The following is an 18871-nucleotide window of genomic DNA, read 5'->3' as shown; positions in this document are numbered from 1 at the left end:
AAATACTACATTAACGTTTTTCAAATTGTGTTTTAGTTCAAATTAAGGGTACTTATACAGTGAATTATTGGCGATTTTTAATACATCTACTTTAATAATGGAGATGTCAAGTATCGACACATAATAATCAGAAAATATATTGCACAATTACATTATCTAAAATGTTCATGGCCATGAAGTATAATAGCGCCGCAGGCGACTTTTTTTTACTATTAAAGCTAATTTATGATGTGTGTTTATCTCACTTATCTGGTCAACCCGACACGCCGGGCCCCCAGGCTAGAGCCCTGTCAGCCCTCCCCAGCCATGATCTACACCACTCCGGAATTCGGGTGGACACCGAGATTTTTTTGACAGTTCCATTAAGGTTAGGTTTCTAAAAAAACCCGACATTACTTAGTGTTTCGAAATTTTTATGTTGGAAATTAAAATCATTTTTTTTTCGTGTTTTTATTTGTCTAAGCCCGTCCATATGCTCCAACTAAGGGGCGGACATGGTCGAAAAACACTGTGCCGTAATTATACAGATTTTTTTCTATACATAAGAAATACATTATTAATTATCTTTGCCAAATTATCTTATCTAAAGACTATCTAAATTATTAAGTATGGATAAATGACAAGATAACATCTATAATTAGTTGCATCGCAGCCTTATCTGTTATGACAATTGTAATTACATATTTCAATTACTTATCAGCATTGAATAAATTGCTGTTAATAGTACTTACCTACATAATAATAATATTACAACATTGCGAAAACCTCTGTATTGCAAAATTTTACTATTGGGACATCATTATAATAATTAATAGCCATACATAAAAAGGAAAAAAAATATATAGGTAGGTAGAATAGAAAACAACAAGATGGCCATTTCTGATTGCGCTGACAAAACAATAATAAAATTGGCTAATAATATTATTTATTACATTCTTTTGTTAGATATCAGGAGAAAGATACAATATTATGGGATGTGTTGTAAATATTATTTTGGCAGTTAATATCCGACGTCAATAAATTTAATGTTAGAGAACTTATTTGATGCAATGATAAAGTCGCGCGATAAATAGAACATAATAAAAAAACTTGCTGCAATAAAATGTATATTTTATTATTGGAATAATGGGTAGGTAATTATTATAATATTCCGTTAATGGGAGGATATTTTTTAGAGGATGGCAACTGCCAAAAAATCGACTACCGGTGTACACAAAAATTAAATTTGTATTTGATGATTCGCTAGGTACAAACATGAATTCATGAATAACAAAACTTGTTTATTGCCCATTTGAGATTTTATCGTCTGACGGAGATATGCTATTTGCATAGGGATGAAGCAGTGCGTTTTTAATAATAAAAAATACTCGTAAAAACCAAATAAATCCGACTTGCGCATTCATTATTTTAGTGGGACAAAGAGGCGATCTATGGCTTTAGATGATTTTTATAAACAACGGTGGGTCATTTTTATCCAGATGACATAACCTTGACCTTCCAGAAGTATGCAACCCTTATCTCTGTTATCACTCCATAGGGATGGAGACCTGTAGCATGTGATAAAACCTTCAAAGGGAAACGAAAAGTATACCTATCTTAGCACAGACTGTCGTATGGCCGTATATCGCTAATTGGCTACCAGCCATCGTTATCTGGCAAAAAATTCAATAAACAACTAAGAACGCACACCGGGCATCGTTGCGTGCGGAAACACTATCGCAAATTCCTCGAAACACCGCAAAAACTGCGATAATTTCACAAAAATGGCTGCATACTTCAACAATCGAACACAACGTTATAAAGAGGTCAGGGAATAAGTTACCTCCGTATCGGCGCTAGCTCCGGGGGCGGCGGGTATGGTATCCGAATTTTGTTGCGTTTCTGACACTTGCACTAGATTGTCACCAGAATTATTATCACTGGGCTGGGAATGGCCTTTGTCAGGTGCTTTTGGCTCCTTATCGTGCTCTGGAGAGGGAGCCATTTTGGACGAAGAACAGTCAGATGACAAGTCTTATGACCTTACTGCACCCTGCGCTCTTTTGGCCCCCGCACACCCGTTTGCCACCACCAGCCGACACTTAGGGAATCATTTTGTTCACTTATTGTTAGATTTGATTCACTTTTCTTTTATATTTCTTTACGATCATGATTATTTTGGAGGAGAACCGACCATCATTTTTCACTACTTGCAAATGTGCCCTCTACAGGTAAAATTTGGAACTCACAACTGTAGTTATATCAGACATACGTCACCTTCTAATATATTATCTACCTCTTTTACGCATCGACTTGTTTTTCGACGTACGCTAATTTGTATTCAGGCAGTGTTTATCTGTCATTTTATATTGGTATTACCAGAAGAAGACATTTTATACCGATACAATTGTATTATCACTGCTTGTAGCATTACGAAATTATAATAATTTTATCTACAACACTATAAGTACGGATACGAAAGTTATATTGTCGCTTTCCTCCTATAGATTGTTGAATATAATATTATTTATGCACGTAACAAATATTATACCGTGAAATCATCCAACTTTGCCCACTTTTTGAATATAATTGTTGATTTTTACCAAAAAAAATATGGAACGTCGGCATTTTTATTACAAAATTATCACTAATTCTATTATTGGTTTGAAAAACTATTTAAAATACAAAACAACCAATTATTTAGGAAATGTTTGAATTTTTTGGAGCCAGCAATATTATCAGCTATTGCTGTCAACATTGCCCATTGATCTTATTCAAGTCAAGTCTACACTCGGGACTTTTCCGTACGTCTCACGAATTCAACACAGGGCATGCGTCGTCGGCCCTCAAATCGGTTTCAAAATGGCCGCCATTTTGTGATGAAAGTACTAACGCACTGCTATCCGACCGCCTTGGATTTCTGTTCAACACTCCAGAAACTTCGTCTTTTTTCGGGAAGATTCGGGTTGTTCGTGGAGTTGCTAGTCGATTTAGTCGAAGTAGACAATTTAGTTGATCATAATTATTATTGGTAGGTAATAAAATAAGATTTTTTTTAAATTTCAAAATGTCGTCTAAGATGACATTTTAGCTTTTATTAAAGAATACAGGTCACATTGCGCTTTATGCGATATAGGTAACCCATAAAGACTACACTAACAATCTCAAGTGAAATGATGCATACCTACATACTGTTGGCAGGAAGATTTGGCATGTCGATAATTGGGGTTAAAAATAAAATTAAGAGCTTGAGGTCGTATTTTTCAAAGGAGTTCCACAAGACTAAAGAAACAAAGAGTGGAGCTGGGGCTGACAGCAAACATGAACCCTCGTGGTTTGCATACGAGTCACTGTTGTGTTGTATTGTATTTGAGGCGTCTAATTACAAAAAGCGACAAGTCCAGAATTCAATATTTTCGGGAAACAACGTTTTTATGTTTCAAGTTTCAATTATTTGTATTAACATGAGATTATTTTTTCCGTTGTATTCTATGTCGAAATTAGAACCAAATGGCCATTTGTTTCAGCTGATAAACTCTTAAATGTAATAAATAAAAAATCAACCAAGTTTTAAATATTATGAAACACGGACTTGGCGCTTTTTGTAATACATCGAGACTCAAAATATTTTTTTTCTTAGGGTTATGTCGCGTTTTGGAATTTATAGATCAATACATATTGTGTAAAATTATACTAAGAATACGAGCGTATTTTTTTCTCGATTTTGACCAAATATGGACTTATCGCTTTTTGGAATTAGACGCCTCATTTATATTATCTAGTTGTAGTATTGAGGTGTCGTATTATGTACGTACTTATAGAGACCTATCAATAAACCAATTACCTTGACGTAATCTTTCAAACATTCAATTACCTATTGCTTTTAGCACCTCTGGAAGTATCGAAATAAACTGCTTTGATAGGTACTTTAAATAAATACATAAGCGACATGAAGGAATCACCGGTAGGTAGCCAAATACCGAAGGGTGATAGCCAAATTTCTTCGGGCGGTATCGCTTCCCTTAAACGAGTATTTTGTTTTTCTATCTTTCCTTTTACCATTGCCAACATGTCAAAGTTTGCCTTCGACATTTGTGTAAAGTTCTGAAAAAATGACGTTTTCATTGGATTCTATACCCCTCATTATTGCGAACAGTAGTCAGAAACATTATATCATTAAATTTAAATCTCTTCAACATAAATTGATGTAATTACAATATACTTAGTATAATTTTTCTATTTATTTTGACAATCAGATGACGTTCGGGCATAGACAATTTTATTTGCGAGGGTGAATATGCATACAAGAATATTTTTCATTAATGTAATACAAAGTACACCGATAGATGGTACTAAACTCTAGATCCATGACTGATTTTGTCATTAGGACACAGTCAATTATACTTATTTTTCATAAATATAATTGTGGCAATAAGTTAAAAAAATAGGTAATATTATTAAGTATTTGTAAGTCCAAATCTTACTGTTTTCTTTTAACTTTTTACACTAGTTTTCCAAGTACGCTCCGTGGTGGCGCTGTATTACCGTGAATAATTTTATTAATCACTTGCGAATCTAATTAGGTGTATCATCTATGACTTCACGAAGTGAAAGCTGTGATGAACGGATGTAGACAGTAAAACGGATTCATCTCCTTTGCGCATGCACTAAACTTCTAAGTGTAAAACCAGAATTTAAAAGTTGAAGAGGAAGTGGGTGATGAAGTGACTAAATGTGGACTGATTAGACTAATATATCTGTCCAGACGAGTCTAGATTAGGTAGTTTTCGACAGTGGCTCCCCCATCCCATTCTTCAGCTAAGTTTGTACTGTTTGCAGTGTTGCCTGTTAATTATAGTATTTGTACTATAATTTTCGTCTGCGTACTATGTATGATATAAAAAAGGTATAGTATGTACGCCCAAAATACTATAATTTTGTAAATTCGGAAAAAAACGTTGGCAATTGTAGATAAAAAAATAGCGCTAAAGCTGTTCGGGAGAACTAAAATACTTAACTTTTGCGTTTCTGTCTAAAAAAGGAGACGTTACTCACTTCACATTGAATATTTTGTCTAAAAAAAGACATATCCATTTGAATTTTTGCCTAAAAAAAGGTGACGTTAATTATTACTTTCCGCGTAATTTTTTTGAAAATGCAGAAAAGTATTAGTCATTCAATGCGTACTATATTTTTGCCGAAATACTATAATTTTGGAGGCCCCGTACTATAATTCCACTATGAAAATATGGCAACACTGACTCAACTGACTGTTTGTAGGTTTGTAAATGGAGTTTTGAATAATATACTGTAGCGTGAGTGTTTCGTCGAAATTTGGCCTCGTGGAGATTTGCGCTTTGGGCGTGGAAAAAATTGACCTTTATATCCAATCGAACCCGTGTTACGACATAAAAGAGATGACACAATGTCTGAGAACATCTTCCTCTTCGTTCCAAACATAATCGGTGAGTCTTTTGACAGTTCTAAACACAGAAAATGACACTAATTGAATTAACGTGTTTCGGTTGTAACGTAGTTTGTTTTCAGGATATGCTCGAATTATCTTGGCCCTCATATCCTTCTACTTCATGCCGACAAATTATGCCGTGGCCTGCTGGTGTTATGTCTTATCTGTCTTGTTGGACGCCGTCGACGGACCTGCTGCAAGATACTTTAATCAATGTGAGTTTATTGTTATTTTTTGTTTTGATAATTTATTGACAAGTCGCGGGCTGAGGATCAACATATCGATGGTGAAAAATGGACTACTCGTAACCCAGTTTCGCGTTAAAATTGACCACTCGTAACCACCATTGGGTCTTGTGATTGGATTACTGGTTATCCGCCGTCCAGTGTTGCCATATATTCAAAGTGGAATTATAGTACAGAGCCTCCAAAGTTATAGTATTTGGGGGAAAAATATAGTACGCGTTGTCATCTGTTGAAAATGTATAGGTTTTTTGTTTCTCAGAAAAAAAATAACGGAAAATTTGACAAATTCCGAGACCCGTTTTTATTTAGGTATCTCTTCCGACCAAAAATGCTTACCGAAGAATTCAAGAAATTTCATTTTAAACAAAAGTCAAGGGTTTTTTCCGTTTTTCAAGCATTTTTTTTCCAAGTTCTCTAAATCTTCTTATATTGCAAAAGTATAATTTTGCACCAATTTATCGAACGAAAATATCGAAATTTTAGTACTTTTTACATATTTTTTCCGACATTCAAAATTATAGTATTTTGGGCGTACTATACCTGTTTTATATCGTACATAGTACGCGGACCAAAATTATAGTACAAATACTATAATTATAGTACAGTTGGCAACACTGCCGCCGTCGCGCACTGCCATCCGTCAGTGAACGCAGTGTTGCCAACCGAACTATAATTATAGTTCATTTTGGTCCGCGTACTATTAAAAAAGTATAGTACGTCAAAAATACAACAATTTTGAAAAATGGAATTATTTGAATTCGACGGTTAGGTTAGGGGGAGGGGTCATATGACTTGTACGCCGTCGGGCGACGCCATTAACTGTCACACGTAATTTTTTCGTTATTCGTACTTCATTCACAGCAAATCGTAATAATGTGAAGCGAGGGACGTAGTAAGTATATTAGTCTATGGATGTAGTCTTGCGTTGTATAGGTACTCTTAAAAACTGACGTGACAGTTAATAGCGGCGGCCGGCGGCGTACCGCCGGTTAGCATTTTTCAGTTGTAAAAGGTGTTTAAATAAAGCAGGGCACCGGAATTTCTCGAATTCTACGTTATGTTTACGTTACGTCACAAACAAAAAACTTACATTTTCAACACGTCCTATAATTTTTGCGGAAATACTGTAATGTCTTGGACCGCGTACTATAATTCGATGACAAAAAGATAGCAGAATTCAACAATGGCGACTGTCAGGTAAAGATGGCGGTCGACCAGTCACAAGCACCCCACCATTTTCACTACTTTAAAGCATTAAAACTGAATAAAACAAAAAGTATTGAAAATAAAGCAAAACCTAAAATACGCATTGCTTAAATAGTGAAACAATGTTTTTATTTATCAGATAATGTTAACATTTTGATGAAACATAGAAGTTATTGACGAAAATATATCTTACGAGGTTACAATATACGACAAAAGGAGCTTAATTCTATGATACGAGGAAACAGTTCATACTAAATGGAACCTCTCAATCCCATGTCAATCAGTTTAATTTATTGTGATGAGGGAGACTATCAGAGAATGTGTGACATTCATTCTACAGGTATTATATTTTTTAATTCCTGCAAATCTTGAAATTTTTAAAACACTTTGAAAAAACTGCCTAACGTGTCACATACGAGCTACCAACTTTTAAAATGTGTCATTCTACAATGCAATTAAGATATAATTATAATGTTGACACCTCGTAAGCCGTATTGTTGGTTCCTCGTAACTTAAACTTTTTACAGAGCAATGTTCCCTCTAATTTTTCTGTTGTGTGTGTGCATCATCAACGCATTTCAGCAGTGGCGCAACCAGGGATGGTGTCACCCGTCAGTGACGGGCCGTCACACGGGGCGGTATATTTACAACACCACCCCCCCACAAACACACACACAATTGTTCATTAAAACTTATATTTTAAGTTATTTATTAATTTCAGCCTTCCGCCTTTCGAGAAATGAGTCGAAGAATTGTGCATGTGATGGTTTCGTGCATTCGAGCAAAACTAAAATCTGGCAAAGGAAACGTTCTTTTACAATATTTTAAGTTGAGGACCGTGCGGGGGATGCAAACATGTGTGCGGTCACATTTTGGTAGGTGTGCACACGCGCACATCTTACAGGGAACATTGGTTACGAGGTAACTACTTTTGTTATTATGATCAGTTTTATGACGTTTCTTGTAACATTGAGTTAACAGATAGGTAGGTATTGAAAATCTGAACAAGTTGGCATTCATACTCCATTTTGGCCAAAAAAATGGTTACGAGGGGTCAACTTTAACGCGAAACTGGGTTACGAGTAGTCAATTTTTCACTATCGATATTCTATGTCCATATTTCCAAATTTTACACCAGAGCCATTTCAATATTTCAGAGCTCAAATTTTTCAAACAATACACGATATCTCTTTCATTTTTGGATAAATTGTAATTTAAATTAATTCTTAAGGCGGGACATGCTCAGCGTAGGTCAAAATGGAGCTTTTGTTCTATTTTCAAAGCATGATCCTGGACATACCTTAAACGTTGTAGATAATCTATTTATATAATTTTGAAGCCTTATTATCCTTTATATTTATTTTAAACATTTGATGACTGCATAAAGTATTTTTATTACATAAAATAGTATTCTTTTAAACCTCTCGCTCTAATGTTTTAGAATATAGTCATATTTCAGTACATAAATGTGCAGTGGTGTTAAGATTTTTTACATTTGTTAATTTTTAAACGCATTTATCAGTATAATTTATACAATTATAGTGAAATATTTACGATAAAAATTTATATTGATAATCTCTTTGATCCGTGTTTTCGCGTGTTTGAACATGTACCGTTTAAAAAAAAAAAAATTCGGTTAGGTACATGTTCAAACACGCGCGTTAACATCATTTTACTCCCTACTTCAACTATAGTTTGTCAATTTCACTATAATAGTATTGAACATACATAATTTTGAAAACACTTCTGAAAAAATTTACTATAACCGATAGAAAAAATCTTTTTGAAAAAAGTAAGACAACCCGCAGGAATCGTACCTGCATCTCTCCAGGTACCGTGCCCGCCGCGCATAGACCACTATGCTAAAGCTGTCGTACTAATTATGACAAATTTTAACTATTGGCTCTTATAATACTCTCTGAAGCGCTTCCCAAATTGAGCTCACTCTTTTACTGGCTTCATAAAAATGTACTGCCGCAGCAAAACCTACATTTGTTTTGACAATCTTTACTCACTATTATCGTTCTTTGCGGAATTTGAACACCTTTGTCTTTATGTATTTTTACCAGATTGTTGGAAGCGTTTTCCGTTGATTTATTTTCCACCAGTAGGAGTCCTTTTTCTTTTACGGCTATTCTTTTCTTCTTCTCAGGATGTGGTCATCTTGAAACATTAAAAAGTAGCGGATTTAATAATAAACATTACAGTTATAGTTGATATAACGGTTTAAAATCATTAATCAATCAAAATTATCATGGACCAACTGTCATTTCAAAAGCAAACATTTATAAATAACTCACAATGCTATCAGCTATGAAACTATTCATTTTATAATAAAGATGTAAAATATGTATTTGAAACTTACCCGACAAGGTCGAAAGATGAAACTTTCACTTCATATTCCTTTGTATTATCCATAACAGGTTTTTCTTTTTAACTAAAAATGCATGCTCTCTTGCAAGTTGAACGCAGAATGATCGAGTTGTCACGAATCATGTTATTCCATGTCTAAAAATACTGAGTGCTGATTGGTCGATGCACAAAGAATAGGTTGAACTGAACGAAAATGTTAGGGGTAATCTTATTTTTTTCAAATAACATTGTATAGAGCATGGTTTCCCAAACTATGGGTCGCGAGCGAATATTGAGTGGGCCCTCGCCACTGTATACATGGATTTAAAAAAATAGTGATAAATTTGATATTTCATTCAAAAGCAAGTGAAGAACTCATTGATTTATCAGAAGATACGTCACTGAAAAATAGTTTCAATCGTAAACAGTTAACGAAATTCTGGCTCTCAGTTGCTGATAATTATCTTTGCCTGTTCGATGAAGCTATGAAAGTCCTCCTCCTCTTTACTTCCTCATATCTATGTGAGGTGGGATTTTCGGCTATGGTTAACATTAAAACTAAATACCGAAATAAATTGGATATATCAAACTCACTGCGATTAAAAGTAACTAAAGTTGAAGTTGATGCTAAAACTGTAATGAAGAAAAATAAGAAACAAATACACCCTTCCCATTTAAATAACTTCGTAAAAAAACCTTGCAGGTGTAGGTATGTAAGTAATATTTTTTTATTTATTTAAGTTGTGTTTCTTATTTCAACAATCTTTCATTCGTATTGGTAACACTTATAAAAAAAAAAAATATATCAATTAGAACAAATAAGACAGCATTAAGTAGTTCCTCGACTCGCCACTAGGGAATCTGGGCATTACCAATATTTATGCCCTCTTTTCTCTAAGACAGCTAAGAGGTGGGTCCCAAGATTGGAAATTTTTGTTAGATGGGTCGGAGCCCAGCAACTTTGGGAACCACTGGTATAGAGCATTCATGGACATAGGATAAAATTACTGCCAGGAAGAGTTTTCAAAGCCAAATAATCCTGCATTCATAACTTGTTTTTGATAAAAAGTGGACATAGAATATGTTGATCCTCACCCAGCGAAGTGTTGGGTTACAAAAAAATGGTATGTTTGTTTCCTTATAGGTCTCATTAAAACTAAATCAATAAATATTATAGTGCAGCAGATGACCGCATCACCGTTTACCATTTTTTTTGGCGGAAACAGTTTATCCCATGCAGACAATTATATTAAATACCTCACAGAGTAATAATATAAAGAGAGTGTGTAATGTTTAGCTATATGAAGCCGTGTTTCTTGCGTATACCGCATAGTAGAATCTTACTTTTATTATTATTAACTTAACTATGAAACGTTATACCATCATGCTGCTACTCAGTTCGGCTACCAAATTTAAACACAACATAGTTAACCATATTTTTTACTAAATTCACTAAAAATAATTACCACTAATTTTATATTTAACATAAAAACAATAAATTTCAAGAATGCATGCTTGCAGTTTTTGAATGAACGGAATCATTAAAACTAATATTTACCAGCGACGTGTACAAAAAATATTTAATTTAGCCATAGAAATTCTCTTAACGCATATTGTGGAGAATATAACCGTGCCGAAAGCTTTCTCACTCGCACTTATGGTTCGTTTTTGTTCAGGCCTTTTTAAATACCTTTTTCTGTTGCAGGAGATGCTTTTCGATCCAATATGAATAATAATAATAAACATTTGATATATTCATACATTTTGATGTATCATTATCACACACTAAGATTAGGTTAGGTTAGATTAGGTTGGGGTAGATTAGGTTAGGTTAAGTTAGGTTTGGTTTAGTCTGGTCTAAAAAGAAAGTTATAAAAAGTCACGCAGATGACCGCGGCACCATTACCAATATTTTTTTTGCGAAATGTGTAATAATTAATAAGGTAATTTTATTTTTTAAAATGATTTTTTCTAATATGTATAGGTATACAGTGAAACCCCGATCTACCGGTCTCGCATAAATCGTTTTCCCACATGGATCGTTCTTTTTTGAAAGTCCCGCTAAACACCCATAAGAACAATGTTAAATAATCCCGCATTAACCGTTCCCCGATTTATCGTTTTCCTCGATATATCGTCTAAATTTTATGGTCCCGTCACAAAAATTATCCCGATTGACCGTTTTTCTTGAATATCTTTCATTTCGCTGTCGTAGAATTGTTTATGATGCATTGAGTGCAAATATTATAGTCCGGTCCAGTGGCGGCCGGTGGTTTCCAAATTTGCTTTCATTGGGGGTGCACTAAAAACTTTCTTACCTTATTTAAAAAGAAGATCAATTCGTTGTTTCTGCTTAGCGAACACCTCAATCACTTTCTCATTAAAGTCTGGAACTGTTTGTAAAAATTTTTTCTCGATGCTTAACACAGATAGACAATTAAGTCTGTCCTGATTCATGGTATTTCTTAAAAACGATTTAATTCTTTTAAGAGTTGAAAAACACCTTTCACTTTCACTCACTCTTCTGTGAACGAGTCCCTTCGACCGACAGCGTCTGCAAAATGCAATAAAAAAATTTCGCCCGTCAGCATTGTTAAAAATGTGACAACATGGCAAAATAACATAGTAGCTGACATATTATTTTTTTATAAATTATATTCAAATATTTGCAAAAATAGAACGATTTAAGAATCTATCGTATCCATAATATTTATGTTGATAATCAATTTGTATTCAATATCAGTCTATATCCAATGAATTTATATGAGATTAAAATTTAAAAAAATCTATTTTTTTATCAATCCTGCAAAATCTTGAAAAAGCCGAAAAAGTTTGAGCGACGACCCAAATGCCCATAATATTTTAATGTGTTTATGTGTTCGGCTTGCTTGTAGCGTTATTACACTATACAGTATTAATGACAAACTAAGATCAATATTAGGGCGCTGACCACGTTTGCACGTTTTCGATGACTGTTCAGTATATTTTGTACCAAAATGTAAAATTGTAAATTTGTACCAAAAGCATGTACCCATGCTTTTGGTACAAATTTACATGGATTAAATTGCGATAATCGAGTGATGATTTATGAATAGCAATGATGCACATTGAGTGATGTTTTAGAAAATGGAAGGGGTGCAGCGCACATGCATGATGTTAGAGAAGCCACCGCTGGTCCGGTCACAAATATTATCCAATATTATCCCGATTGACCGTTTTTTTCATTTCCCTTTCGTAGAATTGTTTATGATACTTTTTATTATGCTTTTTTTGCACAGATCGGTCGGCTTTCAATCTTGCCTGACCTTTCAGTGATTCAGTCGCATTGCTTTGTTTGCACAGCCAGCTCAGGCTTGCTTGGCATCTTGTATCACGAATTTTTATAAGTCGCAACTAAAATGCATATGTAACTTAGACTATAGATACATCTAGACGCCACCCATTGTATTGCTAAATGAAGCTGCGTGCCGTGCGTTTGGTTTGTGGGCGAGCGAACGCATTCGTACAAAAATGTTTGAGACCATAGACCATTTCGCTAGTGCTCGCCCAAAGTGCTCGCATTAGACGCTCAGAATTAAAATATAATTTTCTATTTTTTTACATTATATAGGATTTTTAAGCGGTCAAAATGCAACCATTAGGTAAAGATATCCATAATTTATGTTATTTTAAAGAAACACCAGGTCACTGAAATTAAAATATTTAATAATATACAAATAAATTATCACGAACATGTATCAACTGACCTATGAAACGTAATACCATCTTCTTGCTTATCAGTACGGCCACCACATTTTAATACAATACACAGAACCGTCTTTCCTACTTAATTAACTAAAAATATTGACCACTGACTTTATGTTTAACACAAAAAATATCAATTTTAACAACACGCGCAGTTTATCGACGCTACGTTAAGCAACATACTTAGTTTTGGCGGCGACACCACAACAAATCATCTCAAACATCTGTAAACCTTTTATCTTACTCTAGTGCGTGTCGCAGAGATTATAAGGGTGCCGAATACTTTCTCACTCGCACTTATGCATCGTTTTTGTTCACGCCTTGATATGTAAGTATTTAAAAAAAAAAAATTATATTTAAAAAACCCGCATTTATCGGTTTTTTTTAGGGTCCCTTGAAAATTGTAGAATCGGGGTTTCACTGTATTTGGTAACAACAGAAGGCCAATTCTTGAATGAAGCAGTAAAAAACACCGCTTTAATGAAGCATTAATGAAGCACGTAAAATTTTTAGTTTTACAGGAGATATTGTGTATATACAGCTTCGAACGACTTGCATTCGTGCGAGTGAGAAAGCATTCAGCATGCTTATACCTTATATCCATGCGTTAGAGTAAGATAGAAAGTAAACATGCCAAAACGTACCGTTTGTGAATTGTTGAAGTACGTAGCCAATTAATCAGTTATGTCTCCAATATAACAATATTACAACACGGAATTTCCGTTGTATTTTGCAAACAAACCTGTGTGTTTCTGTATTACAAAATCACAATAAATATTTAAGTGAGAATTTAAACACAAACTAATACTTTCAGCGGTAATAGTTGTGTAAATGATAGAAAAAATAGAATAACAGCCTGCTCACTACGTACAAATTTTTGACGTTTAATAATATGTCAAAGTCAAATGGAGAGTTACTAGCGCCTCTATCGGCAAAGCGTGTATAGTTAAATTGCATACTGTAGTCGACACCACCGGTCGACATTTTATATACTTCGTTGTAGCAGGTTTGCGCTTAGGTTGTGCAACCGGTAATACTGCTTCATTCAAGAATTGGCCTTCAGTGAGACTCCAATATTCTGTTTTTGAAGGAACTAACAAAAACAATTATTATAAATATAATGGGAAAACGTTACTGGGAGTTTTGTAAAATTAAAAATAAAATCTTAAAAAAGCATAAATTGGAGCATATTACGTCAATGTGTTCTTTCACTTTTTCGAGAACATTGCTCTTCTCTTGAACTGATAATATTTTTCATTGGCATTATTTTAACGAAAAGCCGGAAAACAGTCCGGTTGCGTCACATTGGTCTTACGCACTGCAGACATGCCTATAAAGTAGAAATGCATGCATGTATTTCATTTCAATGATTACCATGCATTGAATGGAATGTGTTTAAGTAAATTGAATTTTTAGTTTTAATACGTAGGTAGTTTAAATTTAGTTTTGAATATTTCAGACGTAATTTACCGGAAATATAAACATACAACTGAGAATTAAACGCACTGAAATGTGACGGGATTGCAGAAATCACATGCAATATCAGAAAAATGTGAATTCTTTAGTTACTATTAAATAATATTGTAAAAGTGTGTGATTTTGAAATATGTACTTATCTGCTTTTTGAATGTTGGGTTTTGGCACAAAATCCAGTTTTTTGAAATTGTTGTCCGGCTTAGACTATAGATACATCTAGACGCCACCCGTTGCATTGCTAAATGAAGCCGCGTGCCTTGCGTTTGGTTTGTGGGCGAGCGAACGCATTCGTCTACAAATGTTCGAGACCATAGACCATTTCGTTAGTGCTCGCCCAAAGTGCTCGCACTAGACGCTTAGAATTAAAATATAATTTTCTATTTTTTTACGTTATATAGTATTTTTAAGCGGTCAAAATGCAACCATTAGGTAAAGATATCATTTTAAGACAACACACAGAACCATCTTTTCTACTTAATTAACTAAAAATATTTACCATTGACTTTATGTTTAACACAAAAAATATCAATTTTAGCAACACAAGCTCGCAAGTTATCGACGCTATGTGAAGCGTTTCGCCCCAATTTGATGGCGATACTTTTGGAAACTAGCTAACACATATGTAGACCTTTTATCTTACTCTAGCGCGTGTCGCAGAGATTGTAAGGGTGCCGAATACTTTCTCACTCTCACTCATGCATCGTTTTTGTTCAGGCCTTGTTGTCCGGGTTTTTTTTGTTCTGTTATAAGTCAAAAATTACTAAACCAATACTGATAGAACTTGCACAGCGTATTGCATTGGTGATAACAAATTTTGTAAAATTTTATATCAATGTCTCAAAAGGTTCCGAAGTTAGGCTTCTCAAAAATACCACACTTGCAACAATTCATAATGAGTAAGTCTAGTGGTCAGATAGCAGCGGTGGAGTAGTGAGCTGAAGTGCTGGTAGAGAAGCGGGTGCCAACCAACCGCCCAATTGTTGTTTATATAGGTGGAAAAATTACATTACAATCGAATAAATCCTATTTCTTCATTGTGTTTATTCATCTACACGCAGACAAAGTCTCGGGCGGTCATTGTTGGAATGTAAAAAAATATGTATTCATTACTAATTATTTTCAGGTACCCAATTCGGAGCCATGCTCGATCAGTTGACGGACCGCGTCGGAACCATGTGCCTCTGCGTGACGCTCTCCGTGTTCTACCCTCACTACATGTTCTTGTTCCAACTCTCCATGACCATCGACATAGCCTGCCACTGGCTGTACCTCCACACCACCAACCTCCAAGGGAAGCAGTCTCACAAGTTCATCGACATGTCCGGTAATCCCATCATGAGGCTCTACTACAACAACGAGCTGGTGCTGCTCACGATGATCTTCGGAAACGAGGCTTTCTACTCCTCTCTGTACCTGCTGCATTTCACCGAAGGACCACTCAGTAAGTTAGCAGATTCACTTAACACTAATCCGATGTAACTATATATTATATAGGATTTGTTCCATTCATCTTTTTTCTTATTACAACAGTTGCAGGATTTGGTCTTTTCCGTCTGGCAGCATATATATCCGCACCAGTGGCCATCGTGAAGACACTGATTTCAGTCATCCACGGCTTCGTGGCATCCATGAACCTCGCCACCATCGACGTAAACGAACGTGCCGCCATTGCTGCTAAACATGCCAACTAAATGACGCCGGTTAACATTAATCCTTATTAAGTTTTATTATTTTTATTTTGTGTTGTGATTATAAAATATCTCTATTTTCTCACCTTGACCATATTGGCTCGTTAAATGGGACATATTATGGTCACCTCGTATGGTTCAAGAAGCTCTGTCTCTCGGCAGTTTTCCAGTGCCAGTGCATACGCATAGTTTCATCAAAAGTATGACTGTATTTTTGCGAATATCTCCGGAATAATATTGAATCCAGATACAACAGTTTTTCTGTTGGATAGAGGATTGAAAACTGATAAAAGTATTATAGTTAACTCAATACTGCATTTTTTTGAGATACTACAGTCTGGTTCCAGGACGGCATTATGTATATTATGTGCATTTTTGGCACTTTTTACACGTTTAGTTTATAAAAATAAAGGTACTGTTCGGTTATACGGAATACAGCGGAAAACACATTTTGAAAATAGCCGATAAACTGGATTATTTGTTAGATTAACGTAACCAAACCTAACCCAACCTAACCTAACCTAAACTAACCCAAACTAACAAATAATCCAGTTTATCGGCTATTTTCAAAATGCGTTTCCCGCTGTATTCCGTATAACCGAACAGTACCAAAATAAAATATGAATAATTATTGTTCATTCCTTTTCTTTTTGTATACAATTATTATATCTTGTTTTTTACTTTTGAATGATTTGATTTGATGTACTTTCTGTATAGATAGATTTTGAATATGTACCTGTTTATTAGGATTTGCGATCCTGGAATTAGTTTTAACATTATTCGTGTCGTAAAACAATTTTTATATCTGGTGAATACCAAGTGATGAAGAAGACCTTCTTCTTTCACCAAAAGATATTACGAACGACTTAGTGCTCTGATCTTCATGCTTTTATATATATTGTCACCTCAATTAATACTACAACTAGATAACTCTGATTTGGTCATTGTTGGGAAAATGAAATTTAAACTTTACTTGATTAACATAAATCTAGGCTATAATTATTATTTAAAAAAAATGGAAAATTGTGCTTGTCTAATTGGGAACAATTAAATAGATAATGTTCAATTCTAGGGCGGCTCTCGTGGTGCAGTGCGTTAGGCGCTTGCCTTCCACCCGAGAGTTCCTGGATTCGATTCCCAATCAGGACACACAATATTTATGTGTTTTTCTCAAAGCCCGGGTGTTTGTGATTGTTCAAAATTACTAACAACCACCTTGTACGAAAAAGCAAGGACATGGTTATTAATAATTCTAAAAAATAAATAAATGTTCAATTGTATGAAAAAATATTGTAGATATTTTATTTTATGTATTTTTTAGAGGTTTCGTATAACTCTACAAACTGTCATGTTGTCTGTGGTCATTGATAGACCACAGATAACAACGCAACGATAATCAAGCAGTTGCATTTTGGCCATCGACTAATATACTTTTATAGATCGGCCACTCAGGTGTACCAAGTAATTCAAAGTTTCATTAATTAAATGCCTTTTTAAATTTGTGCAGCTGGTGTGTTTTTTTAATAATCTGCGGTGCATTATAAGGGTAATAAAAAAAGCCATGAAATTAATATAATTATTGTTTTTATTGCAGACATACAAATCTACAACAAAAAACAATATTACATAGCATGATAAATAAATAATATTCTAGACATGGTATATAACAGTAGTTTCCAAACTTTATGTTACTACGCCTCCCTTTTCAAAAATTCTAATCTTGGCGCCTCCCCCCATCCCCCCAACATTAAATAATACAGACATTTTTTCAAATAGTCAACAATGTACTAATACAAAAATGAAAAAGGTATCACATCAAATTGCAATGCACAGCCACATATTTAAAATAGTTAATAGTCCTGAAACAAAGCAGCGCCGCAGGTGACTTTTTTTTACTATTAATAAAATAATGTGAAAAGTGCATTAGCAAACGAACCAAGAACTCATACTTAAATAAATTTTTGTTTGCTTTAATATATCTGGCGCAGAAATTTATAAGTGGAAACATGGCGAACTTATTTTTTTTTGTAATTTTGATTTCCAAAGTTCCAATTTTTTATGAATGCCTTCACTTTGTCTTTTTAAATCAGTGAATGCCTTAGTGGTCCTTGCATTGATTTTTTTACTCAATTTTTTTTAAATTTCAACCGAACAGAACAAGCCTAACAACAAAATTATCGTTCCTAAACAAATTTCCCTCAGATTTCAACATTATGATTTGACCCTTTTATTTCATTTTTCACGAGATAGCCCGAGCGCTTCACAATAGTACAGAAGTGAGGTATTATAAAATTAGTCTCCATATTTTCAGACAGGTTTGCAACAACCTTTTATAGGACTGTTTTTTTATGTAGTTTATAACTAGCGGCCGTTTTATAAACTATGCATTTGCAAACTGAAAACCTGTGGCTACATTAATAATAATCGTGTAAAACTTTTCGCGCCTCCCTTTGCAACACTCCGCGCCTCCCAGTTTGGAAATCGCTGGTATATAATATTACATAGCATGATAAATAAATAATATTCCAGAGATGGTATATAATATTTCATAGCAATATAATGCAAACGGGTTACAGAAAATTAAATACAAAGAATTTATGAACCAAAGTATGATCAAAATAATTATTTGTTATTGTATTTAGATGGTATATTTCTATTTGTAATAGTTAAGTAATAGACTACACTGTCATACATCTACAGCTGGTCGGAAAATA

At 34.4% G+C, this 18871-nt stretch overlaps 3 protein-coding genes across 4 annotated transcripts in view; 2 read left to right on the top strand and 1 right to left on the bottom strand.

Moving 5' to 3' along the window:
• LOC147069423 (uncharacterized) overlaps nucleotides 1-2212 on the bottom strand; it is an 83203-nt gene extending 80991 nt beyond the window's left edge. Inside the window, exon 1 of the mRNA XM_085950122.1 lies at nucleotides 1823-2212. Coding sequence (XP_085806248.1) covers nucleotides 1823-1984 — 162 coding nt within the window. The 5' untranslated portion in view covers nucleotides 1985-2212. The remainder of the gene's footprint in view (nucleotides 1-1822) is intronic.
• Tbc1d22 (TBC1 domain family member 22) overlaps nucleotides 1-18871 on the top strand; it is a 443277-nt gene that overhangs the window by 354336 nt on the left and 70070 nt on the right. The gene's annotated exons all lie outside the window — the stretch shown is intronic.
• LOC147069422 (CDP-diacylglycerol--inositol 3-phosphatidyltransferase-like) lies at nucleotides 5220-17951 on the top strand. 2 transcript variants are annotated; one of them, XM_085950137.1, is made up of 5 exons: nucleotides 5220-5444; nucleotides 5527-5661; nucleotides 15593-15910; nucleotides 16000-16128; nucleotides 16764-17951. In XM_085950137.1, exons 1-5 carry the CDS (start codon nucleotides 5405-5407, stop codon nucleotides 16772-16774), a joined length of 633 nt encoding a protein of 210 aa, XP_085806263.1. In that variant the 5' UTR covers nucleotides 5220-5404; the 3' UTR covers nucleotides 16775-17951. The 2 variants fall into 2 exon arrangements, with proteins under 2 accessions (XP_085806263.1, XP_085806262.1); XM_085950136.1 differs by lacking the exon at nucleotides 16764-17951 and having other exon boundaries at nucleotides 16000-16310.

This window comes from Rhyacophila brunnea, unplaced genomic scaffold, assembly GCF_057557595.1.
Source record: "Rhyacophila brunnea isolate RB1 unplaced genomic scaffold, BYU_Rbru_1.0 scaffold_23, whole genome shotgun sequence".
NCBI classification, from domain to species: domain Eukaryota; kingdom Metazoa; phylum Arthropoda; class Insecta; order Trichoptera; family Rhyacophilidae; genus Rhyacophila; species Rhyacophila brunnea.
Note: the sequence above shows the minus strand (reverse complement) of the source record. Positions and strands in the feature narration are given on the sequence as shown.